Raw genomic sequence first — 19,184 nt, 5'->3', positions numbered from 1 at the left:
TATGTCAGTACATGGTATGAGACATTGGAAAGTTATGTATACTCCTATGTTTCGGGGATGCTTATGCATTTATGGATTTGAGGCATGCTTATGATTTTATGGCGCTGTGAGCTAGAGTGGTTGGATATGTCATGCTTTTGTCTTCTAGGCTTGTCCGTGTGGGAGCTTTTGCATCCGTGGTTGATGCCTTTGTGTTCTCCCCTTCTGCTTTGGATGAGTCCTCATTGCAGTATGCTATGACGACTTCTAGCTCTTCTAGTAATGCAGACAATCCTCTTGATGAGCTTGTTCTCTCTTATGAGAGTTCCCCTGATTCTTTGAGCTCCTTGGATGTATTGGACAGCCCTACTCATGCTATTATAGAGCAGTTGTCCTCTTCTACAAGTTTTACAGGTTCTGTTTACTTTCATTGTGGAAAGACAGGGCATGTGAAGTGTAAATGCTTCAAGTGGATTAGAGAGCAAAAAAGATTGCGCCGCACTAGACACGAGAGCAGAGTCAATGATACAGTAGGTGAGACCACTGTTGATAGTGGTATGGTGCATGTAGTTACCCATGATGATGCAGCTGAGCCTAGACTCTTGGCATCATGTTACCCTGCAGATTACTTGCTCAGTGATATAGCCTATACCTTTGATTGGCTTTTAGACAGTATGGCATCTTGTCATGTTACTCCGCATAGAGCTTGGTTCTCTTCTTAGGGGGAGGTTGACATATGTATTTCTTTGGGCCTTGAGCAGGATTGTCATGTTATTGGTACAGGGGATATACACTTGGCTTTGCCAAATGGGTCTTCTCTTATGCTCCGTGATGTCTTGCATATACCTACGCTCAATAAGATCCTAATCTTTGTCAGTCAGTTGCATGGTGCAAGATATTATGTCTCTCTTGGGGATACTTCATGGAAAATCCATCGTGGTTGCTTGGTATTGGCCAGAGGTGCTAGATATGGTAGTGATTATGTAGTGCATGTCTCTCATGTGGGAGATTCTATGGTTGCAGTTACATAGATACCACATGCATTGTTATGGCATTGTCACCTAGGCCATGTATGACACACTGAGATGGATACTTTATGTGATATGGGCTTATTGCCTGCTCTTCCCCATGCTACTTGCCCTCATTGTACTCATGGTCCGTGCATAGCCTCTTTGGCTTATGGCGATCGTGTGAGGCATGCTCCTCTAGATCTAGTCCATGTTGCAGTATACGGACCTATGCCTTCCCAGTCACTTGGTGGAGCGTCATATTTTGTAACCTTCATGGATCATGCTACCCACCATGTTTGGGCTTACCCTTTGGTATGGATTGAGGATGTTGTTACTATGCTTGATAGGTTTATGGATTCTGCTAGTAGCAGGCCTAGATGCTTGTAGATGGATTATGAGAGTCATGCTATCTCTCCTAGCTTACGGATCTCTTGTAAGCAACATGGCATTGATTTCTTATGCCCGCGGTATTATGGGATTGCTCATGGCATGTGCCTAACTTTATAGGCAAAGGTTACTTCTATGCTTACCATAGCTAGGTTGTCTTATGGCTTTTGGGCTAAGGCCCTTATGATGGAAGTCTACTTGGTTAATCGGACGTCGTGTTTCTCTTTGGATGTTATTACTCTGCATGAGGCATGGAGTGGCATGAGACCCTCCTATGATCACTTGAGGATGTTTGGCGGTCAGGCATCTGTCAGTATGCCACATGAACCTATGTCACACAGATGCATACTCCTTGGTTATGGAGATGGTGACTTTACAGCTTACAAGTTTTGGGATTTAGATGCCCAACAGGTTCTACGCAGTCATCATGCTGTCTTTTATGAGATGCAGACACCTCTCAGGCCTCTTGATGCATGTTCAATGCGCTTTACGACTGATTCTATAGCCGTATGTCAGTCTTTTGCTTTGTTGAGGCCGCATACTGTCTTGAGACCCCGTTCGACTTGTGTCCGGGATGCTGGCCCTCTTTCAATGATTGACCTTGGAGAGTCTGTATGCTCTCAATTGTCTTTTATGCGCTGCGCTAATGCTATGTGCCACTCTGATGCTTTACAACCATGCACTTATGAGTTGTGTTGCTTGCTTCATGGGAAGCAGTCATGGATAGCTCTACTGTCTAGAGCTATGGGATTGCTTATCTCCTAGATGTCATGGACTCAAGGATGCTCGACTCTTCTTGTGAGGAGGTTCCCGCCACTTATTGCACAGCTCTCTTTCCGATTGGGCGTTGGGTGAGAAGTCATGATTCCTCACCCAGTTTCTTTTCTTTGGTTTTGTTTTTTCACTCCCTGGCCCATTGGCCTTTTAGTGGGAGGTTGTTGGGGTAAAAGGCCCTTGGGCCTGCCCGTGTACAGTGACCACCCATATTCTTTATTCATACATATATGAAAGTGCAATAAGGCTGTCATAACATTGTTGGCAACACCTACATTGTGTGTGCTCTTCTCTCGCGTGTCTCCTGCATCCCTTTCAAAATAGTCTACAGGTGTGTAAAACAGGGCAACCCCTTGTCTTGATGATTCAAGCTCCTTGGTTGTGCTCATCTGATGCCCAAATGGCTATGATTGATGCTAGACACTTGAGGACGTTGTGCTTATGCTGTGAGATGACTTTGGGTTGATTCAAGTGCTTCATCTTCTCAATTTGAACAAAGATTTATGTGCTGTAATATACAGATTTGAGAATGTATGACAGGCTAGAAAATTGTCATAAACTGTTGGTAGCATGGATTGGTTTATATTGAAGCACAACATGACCTTGATTGACTCCTATGAGATGTATGCTTTGGCATTTGCTTGGTAAAAGTCTTGTGGACTGAGAAAGGGATTATATGCTAATATTTGAAGCTAGAAACAAATACAATGATGTTATCTTAGCTGGTTACAAATAGGGAATGCATTTCATGACATTGCCTGTTGAAGACAGAGTGTCTATGGTTGTCTGTATGGTCATGTATTGATCCCTACATGTGAAAGCACATGTATGAAGTACTTTGAGGACATTTTGGAGCTGGATAGACCTTGTTTTGCTGAATATTTACTGATTACAACCTGCAATCAAGATATTTGACACTTGTATTTAATGTCTATGCACTAATAAGTGCTTGAATGATCATGTATGGAACCCTACATGTATTAGCATATGTCTGTGAGCTTTTGGGACATGTACGACATGCATACACCTTGTTTTTGGTTGTAAATCAGTGGCTGGTCATTTACAACCTGCAAATTTCAGATTGTATGTATGTACCCTGGCAGTAAGGTTGCATGATACAGACTTAAAGCAACTACATGGTCTATGTACTGACTGATGTACCTACGGGTTATGTCATATGTTTGTGGATGGTTTTGAGTGTTGATGAGCTAAAATACTCTATTTTTAACAGTGAATTTGGTGTAGAAAATTGTCATAAATAGTCAAAGTCTGTAGTTAGTTAGTTAGACTTGTTGACTTGCAGGTAGTCAGGCATTGTTTACGACATGGCAAATGCTGATAGGACAGACAATATTACCCAGATTGTGGGGGAGAAATTGGACAGCCATAATTATGCCATATGGAATTTTCGCATAGAGAACTTCTTGATCGGAAAAGGATATTGGGAGTTGGTGTGACTGGAGTAGAAGCCGAACCTGAGCTCCTAGAGAGACCTATAATTGATCAAAGACGACTACATCGAGCTTGGACAGAAAGAGCTCGCAGGGTGTTGCACTGGCTACCTCTATGTATATCAAATGCCATGGTAATGCAGATAATGAACTGCATCTCTCCTAAGGATACTTGGGACATCCTGGTCAAGTACTATGGCACGACCACAACTGCTAGGAAGATCTAGTTAAAGCAAAAATTTAACAACATGGAGAGAAAGAGCATATCTATATAGAATTATGTCATGGAGATTAAGACCATTGCAGATTAGCTGGCATCTGTTGGATCACACATTGAAGATGAAGACATGGTTGCTGTGACTTTGAATGGCTTGGGGCCTGAGTATAAGGCTTTTGATACTTCTGTGTCTGTGTGGGCTGAAATGCTTGATTTCAATGAGTTGGTTTCATTGCTTATCCATGAGGAGGTTAAACTTGGCTTGGCTACAAGATTAAGCAGTTCCAAAAGCAAGGATGCGGTCTTTTATTCCAATCAATGCGGCCATGGTAGCCATGGTAGAGGCTATGGTTCTAGTAGAGGAGGCCAACAAAATGCATCCTATGGCAATAACAACTAGTAGGTATCGAATGCAAGAGGTGGTGGAAACTTTAGAGGTAGGGGGAGATCTAACCCTAGAGGGAGAGACTCCTGGTAGCATCAGCAGCGTCCACTTGACAATCCAAATAAGGATAAGGATTGTCATTATTGTGGGAAGTATGGTCATATTGCCAAGGATTGCTGGAAGAAGCAGAGCAATCAAAAGGGCAAACAGCATGGACATTTTGCTACGTCCAGTCAGGCAGATGATGCTTCAGGAGATAGATTGTTTGCCATGCAGTATATGAAAGATAGGGCTGTTGAAAAATCCATTGATAATGCAGTATGGTACATTGATTCAGGGGCATCGAACCACATGACCCCTCATGGTGATTGGTTCATTGACATGGTAGCTGAAAGACATGGCTATGTATGCACAGGTGATGACAGGGAGCATAGCATTGAGCACAAAGGCAAAGTGCCACTTGTGGTTCATGATGGCAGAAAGAAAAATTTGCATGATGTACTGCATGCCCCATCGATAACAAAGAACTTATTGTCTGTCGGTCAGATGATGAAGCAGAACTTGTAGGTTAGGTTCGCATATGGATGCTTTATTAAAGAGTTTGGAAATGGATGCAAGTTGATTGCTCACGGTCACAAGAATGGCAAAATGTTTACTCTTGATGCCACTTTGCCAGAGCTGAATTCAGCTATGTTTTCCCATGGTTCTGGCACTGTCAGAGATTTGGAAATTAGGCATAAGAGAGTGGGACATGTGAATTTTCAGAGGCTACAAATTATGCAAAAAAAGAAGAAGCTTGTTACAGGTTTACCCAAGTTCCAATACACAGACATTGGTCATGTATGTGATGCTTGCCAGTTTGGTAAGTAGTCAAGGTTGCCATTTGTCAGGCATGTAAGGTAGAGTACACATCCATTGCAGTTAGTGCACTCTGATGTCTGGGGGCCAGCCCATAATGCATCTATGGGAGGCTCAAAGTACTATGTGACATTCATTGATGATTATAGTCATTATACTTGGGTGTATATTCTGCAAACAAAGGATGAGGTGTTTGCTTATTTTTAGTAGTTTAAAAAGCAAGTTGAGAAGGAATTTGACTGCTATATCTCTTACTTGAGATCAAACAGCAGTGGAGAGTATGTGTCGAATGAGTTTGACAATTTTCTGGTTGAAAATGGCATACGTAGGCAGCTTACCTACAACTATACTCCATAGCAGAATGGAGTGGTTGAACATAAGAATAGAGTATTGATGGAAGTTGCTCATGCCATGATGAACGAGAAGAAGATGCCGCTCTATTATTGAGATGAGGCTATTATGATAGCCATGTATATCTTGAATCGAACTCCCACTGCATGTATTCATGAGATGACACCATTTGAGAAGCTATATGGCTATAAGCCGAATGTAACTCACATGAAAGTCTATGGATGTCTTGCTTATGTGCACATCCCAGATGAGACAAGTAAGAAGTTGGATCCAAAAGTGCATAAGTGTGTTTTCATTGGATATTCGTAGGAGAAGAAGGCGTACAAATGCTATGGTCCCTCTACCAGGGATACTTTGGTGAGCAGGGATGTTATCTTTGATGAGATGGCCTCTTGCTATGTATCACCCGCTAAAGTGCCATCGGATAAGCCTTCTATTCATGTATCTACAGCTGATTCATAGTAGAGTACTACTATGACAAGTCCTAGTGGTCAGACAGTATCTCCATAGATAGGGAGATTGTGGAGCTCTAGCTCACCGTCCACTGACACCACTATGTCAGTGAGGGGGAGATATGATGTAGTGAACAATAGAGGAAAAGGAAAAGTCATTGATGATATATCTGGTGTGGTGACACTTGGCAAGATGACTTCAGGCTATGACTCAACTAACAGTCTAGACAGTAAGCTTGGTATTCTGACTGTGTATACGCCTAGTACTAGGCAGGATGACTTCAGGCTATGACTCAACTAATAGTCTAGACAGTGAGCTTGGTATTCTGACTGTGTATACGCCTATTACTAGGCAGAACATGTACGTTTCGCCTCATGAGAGAGGGGAATCGAGTAGTGCACCATAGCTTAGACGATCGCAGAGAGTCAAGTATCATGTGGATAGGCCGACTTACAGTGGTTTTTTTTGCAAAGCATTTTTCTTATATGACAAAGGTGACAGAGGTTAAAGAGCCTGCTACATTTGTCGAAGCAGTGATTGGATAAAAATTGGTGCATAACTATGGATGAGGAGATAGATGCCTTGGTTGAAAATAGTACTTGGGATCTTGTACCACTGCCAAAAGGAAAGAAGACCATTGGCTAGAAATGGGTCTACAATATTAAATGCAAGTCGAATGGCAGTGTAGAGAGGTACAAAGCCAGGCTGGTTGCTAAAGGATATGCTCAGCAGTATGGGTTAGATTATGAGGAAACATTCAGTCCTATTGCCAAGATGGCAACCATATGAATAGTGATCGCATTGGCTGCTGCTAAAGGCTAGAAATTGTAGTAGATGGATGTGAAAAATGCTTTTCTCAATGGTGACTTGGTAGAGGATGTCTACATGGATCAGCTCGAAGGGTATGTTCACCTTGATTTTCAGTATTATTTGTGCAAGCTGAAAAAAGTTTTGTATGGGCTGAAGCAGGCTCCGAGAGCTTGGCATGTAAGGATTAGTAACTACTTGCAGAGCTTGGGATTTACTATTGGCAAGGATGATCACAGCCTATTTACAAAAAAGATTGACAGTGGCTTGGTAGTGCTAGTCATATATGTTGATGATTTGATAATTAATGGGGATGATGACTTGGGCATACAGAGTGTTATGGAAATGCTAAAAGCAGAATTTGACATGACAGACTTAGGTGATTTGAATGATTTCTTGGGCATTGAGGTGGTCAGAGCTGAAAAATGGTTTATGACTGACGCAAAAGCACTATGCCATGGGAATGCTAAAGAAGTATGGCATGGCTGAATGCAAACCATTGGATACACCTCTTGATCAGAATGTAAAGCTAGACATGAGCACTGGGGCTGAAGTTGAGGATATGACTATGTACAGGTAGATGGTTGGCAATCTAATTTACTTGACCATCACTAGGCCTGACTTGAGCTATGATGTAGGGCTCATAAGCCAGTTTATGCAGAAGCCCAGAAAGCCGCACTTGGATGCAGTTAGATGCATTATGAGATATGCTAAGTCCACTGTAGATTATGGGCTATTCTATGTGAGAGATATGGCCTTGAAACTGGTTGGATACATGGATGTAGATTGGGCAGGATGCTCATATGACCATAGATCTACGAGTGGCTATGCTTTCGAGTTTGGAAGCAAAATGATCAGCTGGAGCAGCAAGAAGCAGCCTACAGTTTCTTTATCGAGTACTGGGGTAGAGTACAGGGGTGCTGCATTGCAGCATGTGAGATTGCATGGTTGCTCAAGCTTATGGCTAATTTGGACATACAGGTAGATGCTCCAGTGACTCTGCTATGTGACAATCTTAGTAGTTGCGAATATCTTTACCAAGCCTCTGGGTAAAGATAAGTTCAGTGTTTTCAGACAACTGCTTGGTGTGCAATTGTTGTCTTGAGCTTGAGGGGGAGCGTTGAGACTTCAATCTCGTATGGTGTGTGACCGTTGATAGAGTCTTAGCTGTGTCCAACTGTATCAGCAAGTGTGGGACATTAAATAAGTCGACGACTTTAGACTTATTCAATACTTGGTGTGAATGGTCTTATAGACCTTAGTGTGTTGAAATCATTTGATATATATGGGTAATTGAACAAAAAAAAGGAATGGGTGTGAGCATATGGCTCCTCAAAGTTGCTCCAATTCTCTGTCTCTGTCTTTTTCACTTTTAATAGTGGTGGTGGAGGTAGTGACAGTGGTGGTGGTGGTGGTAGTGGTGGAGGTATCTAGGGGTGGAATAAGTGGACTATGTGGAATAAAAAATGGAGGCTGCCTAGAAAAGCTCGATCAAATGCTTGCTTAAAAAGCTCACTTCTTGTCCTCCCCCCTTATAGATATCTTTTGAAACTCAATCCTCTTAGCCTAAGTTCTTTTGATGGTGCTAGATTCATCTCACACACTAGCCTAGAAAGGATTTTCTTATTTGTAAGTGCACAACAAGCTCTTCTAATCCCTTTCTCTTGCTTATTCTATCACATGCCTCTCTTTATTCTCCCTCTTCCATGAAAGGTAGCTCTAGTGTTGCAAATATGTGCATCTAGTCTTGTTCCCCTTCTATTGCAAGCATGTGCATTTGATCTTGGTCATCTTCTAGTCAAGGAATACACTTATTTAGTGGTCTTGGCATAGTTGGTAGTTTGTATCTCCTCTCAGCATGTTGGAGACAACATTGAGCTCCATTGGTGTTATTTTTAATTTTTTATCTCTATTTGTAGTTCATCTTGCTTGTTTCCAATGAAAACATGCCCATTGTCCTAGTCTTCAATTAAAGTTCTTTCTACACCCATGGTTAACTAAGCAATAGATCATGGTCAATCCATTTCATGACTACAAAGTTAATTGAGAATGTCATTCTTATAATATTGACTAGCCAACCTTTAAGTACCCCCATCGAGTAAACCTTGAAACCATCGCATGGTTTGATTGAAGTATACACTCTCAATGGATGGAATTCCCAAAGCTTGAAATACAGTTTAATCCACAATTCTAACTCTTGCACCCATATCTATGGTTTCTCTTCATAATATGTCAGATGGGATGTCAACTAGTGGAATAACATGTCAGTCAACCCCTTTCAAAAAGATTTTAACAACCAAAGCTTCTTTGTTAGGTTGAAGTTAAAATCTTAATTAAGGCTTTGGGATAGTTTCGTCCACTGCTTCTACTTATATTCCTTCTTTCCAATCCTTGAAGGTTATCTAGAGAACTAGGTTTCCCTTTGGGATTGTGCTACAATGCTAAATTACATCCATTGAGGCCATGGTTGCAATGATGCTTAAATCCACTTTCTTAAATTGAAACCTACTCACCATTCTAGCTCCATGGCTCTACCCTTGAGATGGCATTGATGCGGTTCCTCTTGATTAGGTTGAATCAAGACAGGTCACCTAAGTGTATTTAGGACTATGGGGGTTGACATTGTGCAGTGCTTGTTGTGCCCAATGCAATCATGGCTTCTACTTCTTTCTGGCTTGAAGCTCTATTTGTGCATTCTTGATCCATTCTTTGACCTTATTCATGATCACTTTCACTTGATGTATTGTGTATTTAGGACTATGGGGGTTGACATTGTGCAGTGCTTGTTGTGCCCAATGTAATCATGGCTCCTACTTCTCTCGGGCTTGAAGCTCTATTTGTGAATTCTTGATCCATTCTTTGACCTTATTCATGATCACTTTCACTTGATGTATTGGATCAAGGTATTCACATACTTTGGTAATTGATGCTTTTTGTCTTTCGTATTATGGTAACACTCTTAGCACTTCAAGCCATTGCTCCTTTGGGTAGCATAGTAGCACCATCTCTTTTCAATGCAACTTTGATTAGAGCCCACTTTATTTCTCTTCTTTGAGTGTTTTTCTTTCCTATCAGTGATCCATTAGCAATTGGAGGACTAGGAGTGCTGGTGCTTGTTTTTCTACTCTATGACCAAGTAACATTTACTAGAATCAAGATTAAATCCTCACCGTTGATCAATTTGATTTAAATTAGCTCAATGGTATAGATGAGATAATTGTCTTACAAGTTCCTAGTGCTTGTTTTATGCTTTATGCAATCATGGCATACATGTGTTATTCCATATCAAGTGCATCTTTGATTCATTTTGTTTTTTTTTTTAAAATTTGATTCTATCTCTATGGGTACTTTGATGACATATGCCTAGGTTGACAATAGTACTAGCTCTCCATAGTCTCTATGGGTTGGACCACTCCTCACCCTTGGACACACCCTAACATCATCACTTCAATGTGCCTATAGTCCCTGAGGATTGTGCAATGCCATCTTTATCATAGTAGACATGGATGAGTTAATTTGACTTCTTCTAGAAGTTCTTATAGTACACTAGTACGTTAGCTTGAAGGGTGAGTTATGATCAAAATTGAAGGTCTAGAAATCCATGCGATTGATGTAAGCTCCAATGTTTGGTCAAGTGGGGCTAGAAGAACTAGCTAATATGGTCTTCCATAGAAGGGTCCCTTGTTCCATTGACATCCAACACTGGTATAAGAAGAAGGATATGGGAGTCATCAAGGGCTCTATAGCATGTAGGTTCATGCCCAAACCAACCACAATTAGTGCACTGCTCAACTAAATCTTGGACAATGGTAGGTGTCTCTATCATAATGTATGCATGGAACATTTTCCCTATATGGTCTAGTATGATTTAGGGTATACAGGAGCCTTGTAAGCATTTATGGATTGTTGTTTTAAGGAACCTAGGATGTCTTGTGTGATGTTAAGCTCTGAGCTACTTCTACTTGATTGGGGATCTTATACCCCCACAACTTGCTAGTCTCTATTTCTCACCATGTGCAGATCGCCAATACATATATGGCTTCACTAAGAATTCCTTTAATGTGGATCTATCTAGGATGGAATTGTTTGCCACAGCCTCATAAATATTTTGTCTCTTTGCTCATTGATAAAGGCTTTGGTCACTGCCTTGGATTTGAGCCTCTCCACTAATGGATATCCTTTTGTACAAATTCCTACTTTTGATGTGCAATCTCTCATGACTTCTCCTTCATGTTGCTCCACTTTCGTCAACCATACAATGAGGTTTTCCTCAAATACAGCTTCTATAAATAGCATAATGAAGACTCATTGAGAGAGCATGGATTTTTTGACAACATCCAAGTTGGTGAACAACATCGTCCCCCTTTTGCTTAAGTAGATTTCGAAGGCTTGAGCCTTCTTGGCATTTAATGTAAGGCTATTTTGCCTTGTATACTTGCTCAAATTGATGCATCAAGCTATAAGGATCATCCCCAACTATCTACTTATCTACTTGCCTTGTAATTATGGGTATCTTAGGTTGCTCTTGGTACCAGGTCCAAGTGTTGGCCATTTGTGACCTCACTTGGAAGTTGGATTGCATTAGAGCTATCAAGGAGCCACCTTTGTACAAAGTGCAAGAAGGAATTGTTGATGTCATCTATCTCCCTTTGCATTTTGATTCTCTCTCTCTCTGAGTGGCTATGTTTAGCTATCAAGGGTGTGCCCTTGGTCCTTCAAGCTTTGTAGCTTATGGTGAATGGCTATTTCTAACATTTGAATTATGCCAAAGTACATTGCCACTTCAAACTTTTCTAAGGCCCCCTAAGCTCCTTTAGAACCTCTCTAAAGTCTCTTGGAACCACCATCATGCTAGTTTGACCTAGGTTGGCTTTTTGGTTTACTAGCTTAATAGCATGATAAATTAATTGAGGGGTGAGGATATTGTCAAACTCCTTTCTTCATGGGCTTTGGGTTTCCTTTCCTATTTAGGGTTGCTTTACCCCCTGACTTTTGAAAATTCACAAATCCATTCTTTTTGCTTCATGTATTTGTAGGATATTAGGGATTGGCCTTCCAATTGTGATTATGTAGGAAAATAAAGGGGCCAATAAAGTAGCACCCTCCAAAAGGAAAACACACCCCACCCTAATTGAGTGACAATTTTACAAGAAAGATGTGGCTTTTTTAGCCATTTAACAATATAATATGAAAATTTTAAAATTACAAATGAGTTTAACTTAAGTCAAACAATTGAGCCATGTAAAATTTTTAATATTTCAGATTGTGTAAAACCCAAAAGCAATGCATCCTCGAGTGTCACTCTATTGGCCCCTCACTGTCCTTCTTTTATGAACCTTTCATTTGTAACTAAAGCTATTTGATAAAAATGCCAGAATGTCCTAATATTTTTTCTTTGAGCTCTGTATAATATTTTTTCCTAAAAAACTCACTTGGAAAAAAAGGATATAATGGAGGATTGTTAGATGACAATCTATTGACCCCTTTACCCTACTAAGTTGATCTTTAATTTCCAATGCAATTAATTTCCTTTTTTAATATTAAAAGTGGTTGTATTTGCTACAAAAACGTTTTCCTTGCTAAACAGTCGTAAGACGGAAGTCTGAAGACCAGGTCATCCGGAGAAATTCGCAGAAGAGGGGCCTGAGCAAGCACTACTTGTATGGAGGGATCGACTGCGTCTTCAGGAAGCCAATGATTTCCTCGACTCGTGATAATGGCCGAAACCACCGTCTGCGCATCCTTCCATGCGGTCTCCTTCGCCATGTAAGCGACCCCTCCCTCCTTTCCCTTCTTTCCCCCCCGCCTGTCATTCACAGTCAGAGATTATTAGGTATCGTCGTCTTCCCGGCTCTGCGGTAATTATGCGTGGCCTGCTACATGCATGTGATCTTGGTAAGTTTGATGCAGTTACTGCTACACATTCATCTGGCACTTCGGCAAGGAGGCTGCAAAGCTACCACAAGCCAAGGGTTTCGGCTGGTTTACTCAGGTACAGACACAGAGAGAGAGAGAGAGAGAGAGAGAGAGAGAGAGAGAGAGAGAGAGAGTGTGTGTGTGTGTGTACATAAATCAATCCCCCATCGCTTGTTTTCTTGCGTGCAGTACTTGACCAGCTGCACTTTCTTTCTCCATTTTGCAACTCTCTGCATCTGCGTGCTCTCCCACATCCTTCCCCAGGTACCCCAACCTCTCACACATCCTTCCTAATTTAGCAGCCCTGGTGCAATTATTTGCTTTTTTTTTTTCCCAATGCCATAACATTTCGAAGGTGCGATTACTTGTTGGGTTAATTAGGAAGAAGAATGGCTGAGCACACTGGCGGATGATCTGTCTTGTGTGGTGTTCTCCATCACAAATGTAAGCAACATTCTCTTCTGGTTCAAGTATGTGCTAACTCTACCTCCCAGCCCGCCCACCACAACTGCACCTGGCTCTACCGAGCCCTTCGTGTAAGTCAAAGTCCCATTACTCTCGTATTTCCTTGAATTTTACATTGCATTGCCGGCCAGCCCAGCTAATATATATTTCTATTTCCCTGAACTCATAATACACATATCAATTTCCTAGAATTTGCATTGCATTGCATTGCATTGTATGTGTATGTGTATGTGTATGTAGTGCTTGGATCTCAGATGTTTGTCCTCAGCTTGATGGAATTTGATTCAACTTGAATCACTTCTCGAGCCTACTACAAAGCAACACCAACATGTAGTTCCAAATTCAAATGCATGTCTATCCATATGTTGTTCTCCATCTTCGTGAGTCTACAAGGTCATATCAATATATAGTTCCATATGCCATTTTCTCCCCTATCTTCAAATTGACATAGACTTCTTAAGCTCAGGTTACCAATTTTGTTCAACTAATTGCAGGGGAATTGCAATCAATTTTTTTCCACGTTACCTTGTGCCTTGAACTATAAGTAAACATTGAAATTTCAAGACCACTATCAGCCATAGATAAAAGTTGAAGCTAATCCTTCATTTCATCCATGTTATCATAGAATGGGAAATTGGAGAATATTTCATTTTGTTTAAATTTCTAGGTAGCATTATACCTAAAAGAGTAAACATGCAAGGTCGATGGGCTTGCCAATTAACCTTGAATTTAAAACATGCATTGACACATGCACAACAAGTTCTAAAGTATAACATCATTATAGTTGGTTTTGTAGTTTTTGTACTTGCTCTTAATCATGCGTATCTAATTTGACTTCTCTTGAACCAAATAAATAGGCTTGGTGCTCCACCTATATGGTTGATCTTAACACTTCATTTACTTAGCTCCATAATGGCAACAACGGACCTTGCCTTGTGTAATCGAACCTTTAGGTGAGATCTTGAACCAAGAATATTGCTACATTATTGTTATAATCAACAATATAATTTCAAGAAATTTGATGAATAAGCGACACAACATTAGGAAAAGAGAAGAGCTATTAATCATAAAAGCTAATATTAAGTTGTAGAATTACTAAACATACATAGCACAATTGATAAGGGGAAGAAAACTCAATCTATTCAGATATTTACAATGGTCAATTATTGGGATTTTTGCAATAATGTTGTTCAACAAGGATAATAAATATTGAGATGAGATTTGTGCACTGGTTCACATTAAGTTCAAATGACAATTACTTCCTTCTTCACAGTGCTCAAGCTTGGATAGTGACTCGCACATTCAGTGTCACTTATCTAGCATGGATGCACATATGCACTTGGATAAACAAGGTGACATTCAATCTCTTATTATGACAACTTGCTTAGTGTACATTAGCATGCTTTCTAGTTATGCTTCACAAGTTGTCTAAGAAGACTATTGTATTGTATGCAGAGATATCCTTATCCTTTTCTAAATGCACTTCCTCAACCTCAAAGCACTCTTATCTTAGCTACAATTGCCTACATTGGAATCAAGATTTTCTTTGTCATCGGTACCTATTACACAAGGCAATGATTACAAAATTGTATTTGTTGTATCTCTCTGTCTCTTGTATCTGTCATTGTCTCTCTCTCATTGGGTCTTATAAATCATGATTGTTGTGCTCAAGGATATAAAACAAAGATAATAGTGTATAAAGATCTTAAATACTAAATGCTACAGTCTTTGAGTCCAGTCTATGGAAGCTAGCTTGCGCAAATAAAGATGTAACACATATCTTCACATTATGTGTGTAGATGTAATGTCTCTGGACCAAGCAATGCATATGTGCCACTCAATGTTAATAGGTGCCTTTACAATCTATTCCAACAAAGTCCTTACAAATGTTACCACAAATAATGTCCTTATTTGCAAGTGGTTTTGAGTTTTCATAATACATTGATAGCTTCAGCTAGATTGAGTTGGAAGGAGAATGGAACAACTTCTATAGTGACTTCCTATGATAGATCAAGGTGCTAGCTAATCGTACTTTAATATGATAAAAGTAGCCAATGATGAGATCAATTGTCTTTTCCATTGAATAGACTTGTATTTCTTTTGTGTGGGAGGCAATATATGTGTGGATTCTCTCTATGTTTGGTGTTATCATCAATAATATGAGTGTCAAATAAAGTGTTTACTTATGTGAAATGAGGGGGTTTAATGGTTGAATCCTTTGCAAGATATGGATCAAGCTTAAACTAAACTCTCCTTAATTGCAATCTTAATAGCCAAGATTAAGAGGGATCACTCACAAACTTTTTTACACACAAAAGATTGCCATTTAAGTGGTGTATTCATAGTTGAAAGATGAAAATGTATCTTTATATCCTCATGGTAAACTCACAAATAAGTGATTTTTAAAGATATGTTTGAGATATGTGACATAGAGGGTTTCCAAAGATATTTCTTGAGACAATTATTATTTTACTCTAAAGTGCATAATTTGATCCTTAGAAGAAGGGTGGGAGCTTGGGTGGTGCAACTTTAAAATTGTATGTGTATCACTTGAGTTCACAAGAGGTATATTTTACATCATAAAATTTTGGTAATATACAACATGCCTTTCTCTTTGTCTTGTTTCTTTCTTCCTTATATATTCATATTCTTTGTTGTAAGAAGCTTGCAATGTCAACTAGATTAGAAGAAGGAAGAAGGTTGTCAAAGTAATTGGAATGCTAAGATTGTAAGGGTTTTTATAGCATTTTTCATTGGAAGAGACATAAGAATATGTAGTGATCTATCACAGTGTGTAGTATTCTCCATCGCAAATGTGATCAACATTCTCTTCTAGTGCCCACCCAGTCCACCCACTACAGTTGCACCTAACTCTACCGAGTCCTTTGCGTAAGTCGAAGTTCCATTTCTCTCATATATGCCTTAATAACTTCACATTTTACGTATGCATGCATGTGTGTGCGTATTTGCACGCTTCCATGTGTTCCCATTTTTTATGCTTGTGGATTTTATTATGATAGATCTCAAATCTTGGTGATGCAGGTGGGACCCAAGTGTAGTTGGAGGCTAATCCTTTGAAAAAATCTATACACTCACTCAACCCCCAGGTGTAATCCATTTCCATCTTCACTAAGATAACCCATCTCTTTTACCCTTTACATTGACATCCCTCCTAAGAACTTGTTTTTCCATTTGCTAGAGTTGTCATAACCGAGAAGCAATGTAGGATACCTAGTGCTTGAAGAGTAAACCCAACGTGATAAGATGTAAAGATTAAGCTATGGGTAAGACTCTTGATAGGGGTTTTGGCCAAATTTTGTGGTAGAAATCCAATTTGTAAAAAACCCGGATCAATGCTAACAGACTCGTGGAGGGATTCCACACCTGCCTCAAGCTCAATTCTATCTCTGCAACTCCAAGTAAGCTTCGAAACTTTTGAAGTTTCTCTGCACCCAATGCTTTTGTGAAAATGTCAGTTGTCTGATCCTGTGTGCTGACATAAATCAAGTCAATCTCTCTTGCAAGTACCTTCTCTCTCACAAACTGGTAGTGCACCTCAATGTGTTTTGTCCTAGCATGGAACACTGGATTCCTAGCTAGTTGTATGCTGCTCATGTTATCACAAATATATATATGCATGTGTACGTAGTATTTGCATATATGTGTGTATTAACAAGTGAAAATAGACATGCATATGTTTATATATGTGTATAAGCATCTTCTATGCAACTTGTGTGCATGTAAAATTGAATTGCATATTTTGGTGTTTATTTTTTTTATAATATTATACTTCAATTATACCTGCACATGTGTTGTTATTAGGAAACAAAAAAGACTTATAGTTATAATTGGCTTAATTAATCTTGAAGGTTATTCCTTCTTTTTTTTTTTTGTTTAGTCAAAGAGAGGACTGGGGAGAGAGAAAGAGGAGAGAGAAGACTATAGAAGAGAGAGAAGAAGAGAAGTAAAAGAGAGAGAGAGTGACAAGGAGAGAGAAAGACTAGAAGAAGAGAAAGAAAGACAGTAAATGAAGAAAGGAAGTCATGAAAGCTGGGGAGAGGGAGAGAAGATGAAGGAGACTTGTTATTATAATCTGATGGGGAAATTCGAAAAATGTCAAGTCCCTTACATCTTATATACTGCCAATGTAGCAAGTATTTTTCCTCCATTACTTTATTCACGTATTTTTCCTTGTATTTTTCATCTCTTATATTCCATTCCCACACAAAGGTTTTTGCCCTAAAAAACAAAATGGACACTTATTACAAAATAGGACAGAAGGGCAGGGCAAGGCAGTCTAGGGTACTACTCTGTTGCATGATTACAAGGGGTTATTCAATAAATCATGTAGGGGGGTTATGTATGTATATTGGGTCATGGATACAATATGATGTATGGGCATGATTGGGGAATAAGAAAAATCCAATTTTGACCCATATTCAGTGAAGAATTGAGTGTTGTAGGAAATCTGCAATAAATTTTTATAGGTAACTCCGATCGGGGAGTTTGTCACATAGAAACGAAGCTTACTTAGAGTACTTTTAGCTCATGTATGGCATTAAATGTTGCCTATAATTTAGAATCAAATCTGATTGAAAACAGAGAGCTGTGTGTAAAAGTGTCTGAACTGGGACAGGGTACCCATTGACTACATTTAAGCCAAGTTAGTATCCATAAGATCAGGGAACTCTTCCATGATTGAAGGTGGTCGCCAAGAGACCTCTTCAAGGGGTAATTCTTGCCATTTGATCAAGTATTCCATGATTGATCTTGAGCATATCTTCTTTTTCCTTTGACGTATGACTGCCTCTGGTGTATTGGATGATACCCTCTTCATCCATGGGAGGGAGCCCTTTTAAGTAATCCACTGATGATCCAATGAAAGGTTTGAGTTGACTCACATGAAAAACATTGTGAATCTTGGTGGAAGGGGGCAATTCCAACTTATAAGCCAAGTTACCCACCCGCTTAATAATCTAATAGGGTCCATAGAACCTGTGAGCTAGCTTGTTGTTGGAGCCATCCTTAAGAGTGGCATACCTAGACTTAGGTACCTTCAGCAAAACCAAATCCCCTTCTTGGAATTCAATGTCCCGTTTTTTCTCATTAGCATAAAGCTTCATTTGATCTTGAGCTATCTTTAAGTTCAGCTTACATTGCTGAAGTAGGACTTGCATCCTGTCCAATTATTCCTTGCTTTGAGGATTGGTCTTGTAATTGAAGATGACATTGGGGAGAGAGACCTTATACCCATATAAAGCCTCGAAAGGTGAAACTCCAATGCTACCATGGGTGGAGTTATTATAGGCAAACTCAACGAAATGTAATCTGCATTCCAAGCATGCTGAACATCATGACAAAAGTGTCTCAGATAAATTTTCAACCATTTGTTGACCCTCTCTGTTTGACCATCAGTTTGGGGGTGATGAGCTGTAGAGGGAGCCAACTTGGTGCCCATAGAACTAAATACCACTTGTCAAAAATTGCTCATAAATTTTGTATCCCAATCATGCACAATGACCTGCGGTAAACTATGCAATTTGAACACATATCCATGAATTGGCTGGCTACTTGTATTATAGTAAATTGGGCTTTAGTGGGGATAAAATGAGCTGCCTTTGTGAGCCTATCCACCACCACATAGATGTTATTCCACCCTTTCTTGGTGAGAGGCAGACCTGTAATAAAATCCATGGTTATATGAGTCCATTTGCCCTCGGGAATAAGCAATGGCTGTAGCAACCCACCCGGCTTTAATGTGCTATCCTTGTTATCTTGACAAGGCATGCAGCTCAAGACAAATTCTTTAACATCTCTCTAAAGGCCCTTCCAATGAAAACTCTTGACAAATTTGTCACAGGTTTTGAACACTCCCAAATGACCAACTATAGGTGCTAAATGCATTTTTTGCATGATCTTCAGCTTGAATGGGGAAGTGTGAGGGATAGCAATCCTACCATTAAGCCATAAAAGCCCATTTTTTAGTTGAAATGGAGAGTTTTCTGTACGTTGACCTTGTTGTAATTTCTAAAATATATTGCTAAAATTAGCATCCAATAGGTAAGCCTCTTGAAGCTCATGTATCCAATCACTATGCAATTCCATGATGGCCAAGACTTTACATGCCCACA

At 39.8% G+C, this 19,184-nt stretch overlaps 1 protein-coding gene across 3 annotated transcripts in view; it reads left to right on the top strand.

The window, feature by feature from the left end:
• The first annotated feature begins 12,260 nt into the window (after positions 1 to 12,260).
• The window catches only part of LOC148025824 (uncharacterized), a 96,046-nt gene continuing 89,122 nt past the window's right edge, over positions 12,261 to 19,184 (top strand). The window contains exons 1-7 of one of the 3 annotated variants that reach the window (XM_087693062.1): positions 12,261 to 12,438; positions 12,583 to 12,664; positions 12,778 to 12,852; positions 12,970 to 13,124; positions 13,911 to 14,006; positions 14,327 to 14,405; positions 14,509 to 14,653. In XM_087693062.1, coding sequence (XP_087549188.1) covers positions 12,389 to 12,438; positions 12,583 to 12,664; positions 12,778 to 12,852; positions 12,970 to 13,124; positions 13,911 to 14,006; positions 14,327 to 14,405; positions 14,509 to 14,631 — 660 coding nt within the window. In that variant the 5' untranslated portion in view covers positions 12,261 to 12,388 and the 3' untranslated portion in view covers positions 14,632 to 14,653. Of the gene's footprint in view, positions 12,439 to 12,582; positions 12,665 to 12,777; positions 12,853 to 12,969; positions 13,125 to 13,910; positions 14,007 to 14,326; positions 14,406 to 14,508; positions 14,654 to 16,095; positions 16,560 to 19,184 lie in introns of those variants that run through there. The other 2 variants (XM_087693064.1, XM_087693063.1) reach the window with 2 other exon arrangements.

Source organism: Lygodium microphyllum, chromosome 14 (assembly GCF_053477565.2).
Source record: "Lygodium microphyllum isolate KBCC chromosome 14, Lygodium_microphyllum_v1.1.10, whole genome shotgun sequence".
Classification (NCBI taxonomy): Eukaryota; Viridiplantae; Streptophyta; class Polypodiopsida; order Schizaeales; family Lygodiaceae; genus Lygodium; species Lygodium microphyllum.
The sequence above is the reverse complement of the archived record's forward strand: the minus strand, read 5'-3'. Positions and strand labels throughout refer to the sequence as shown.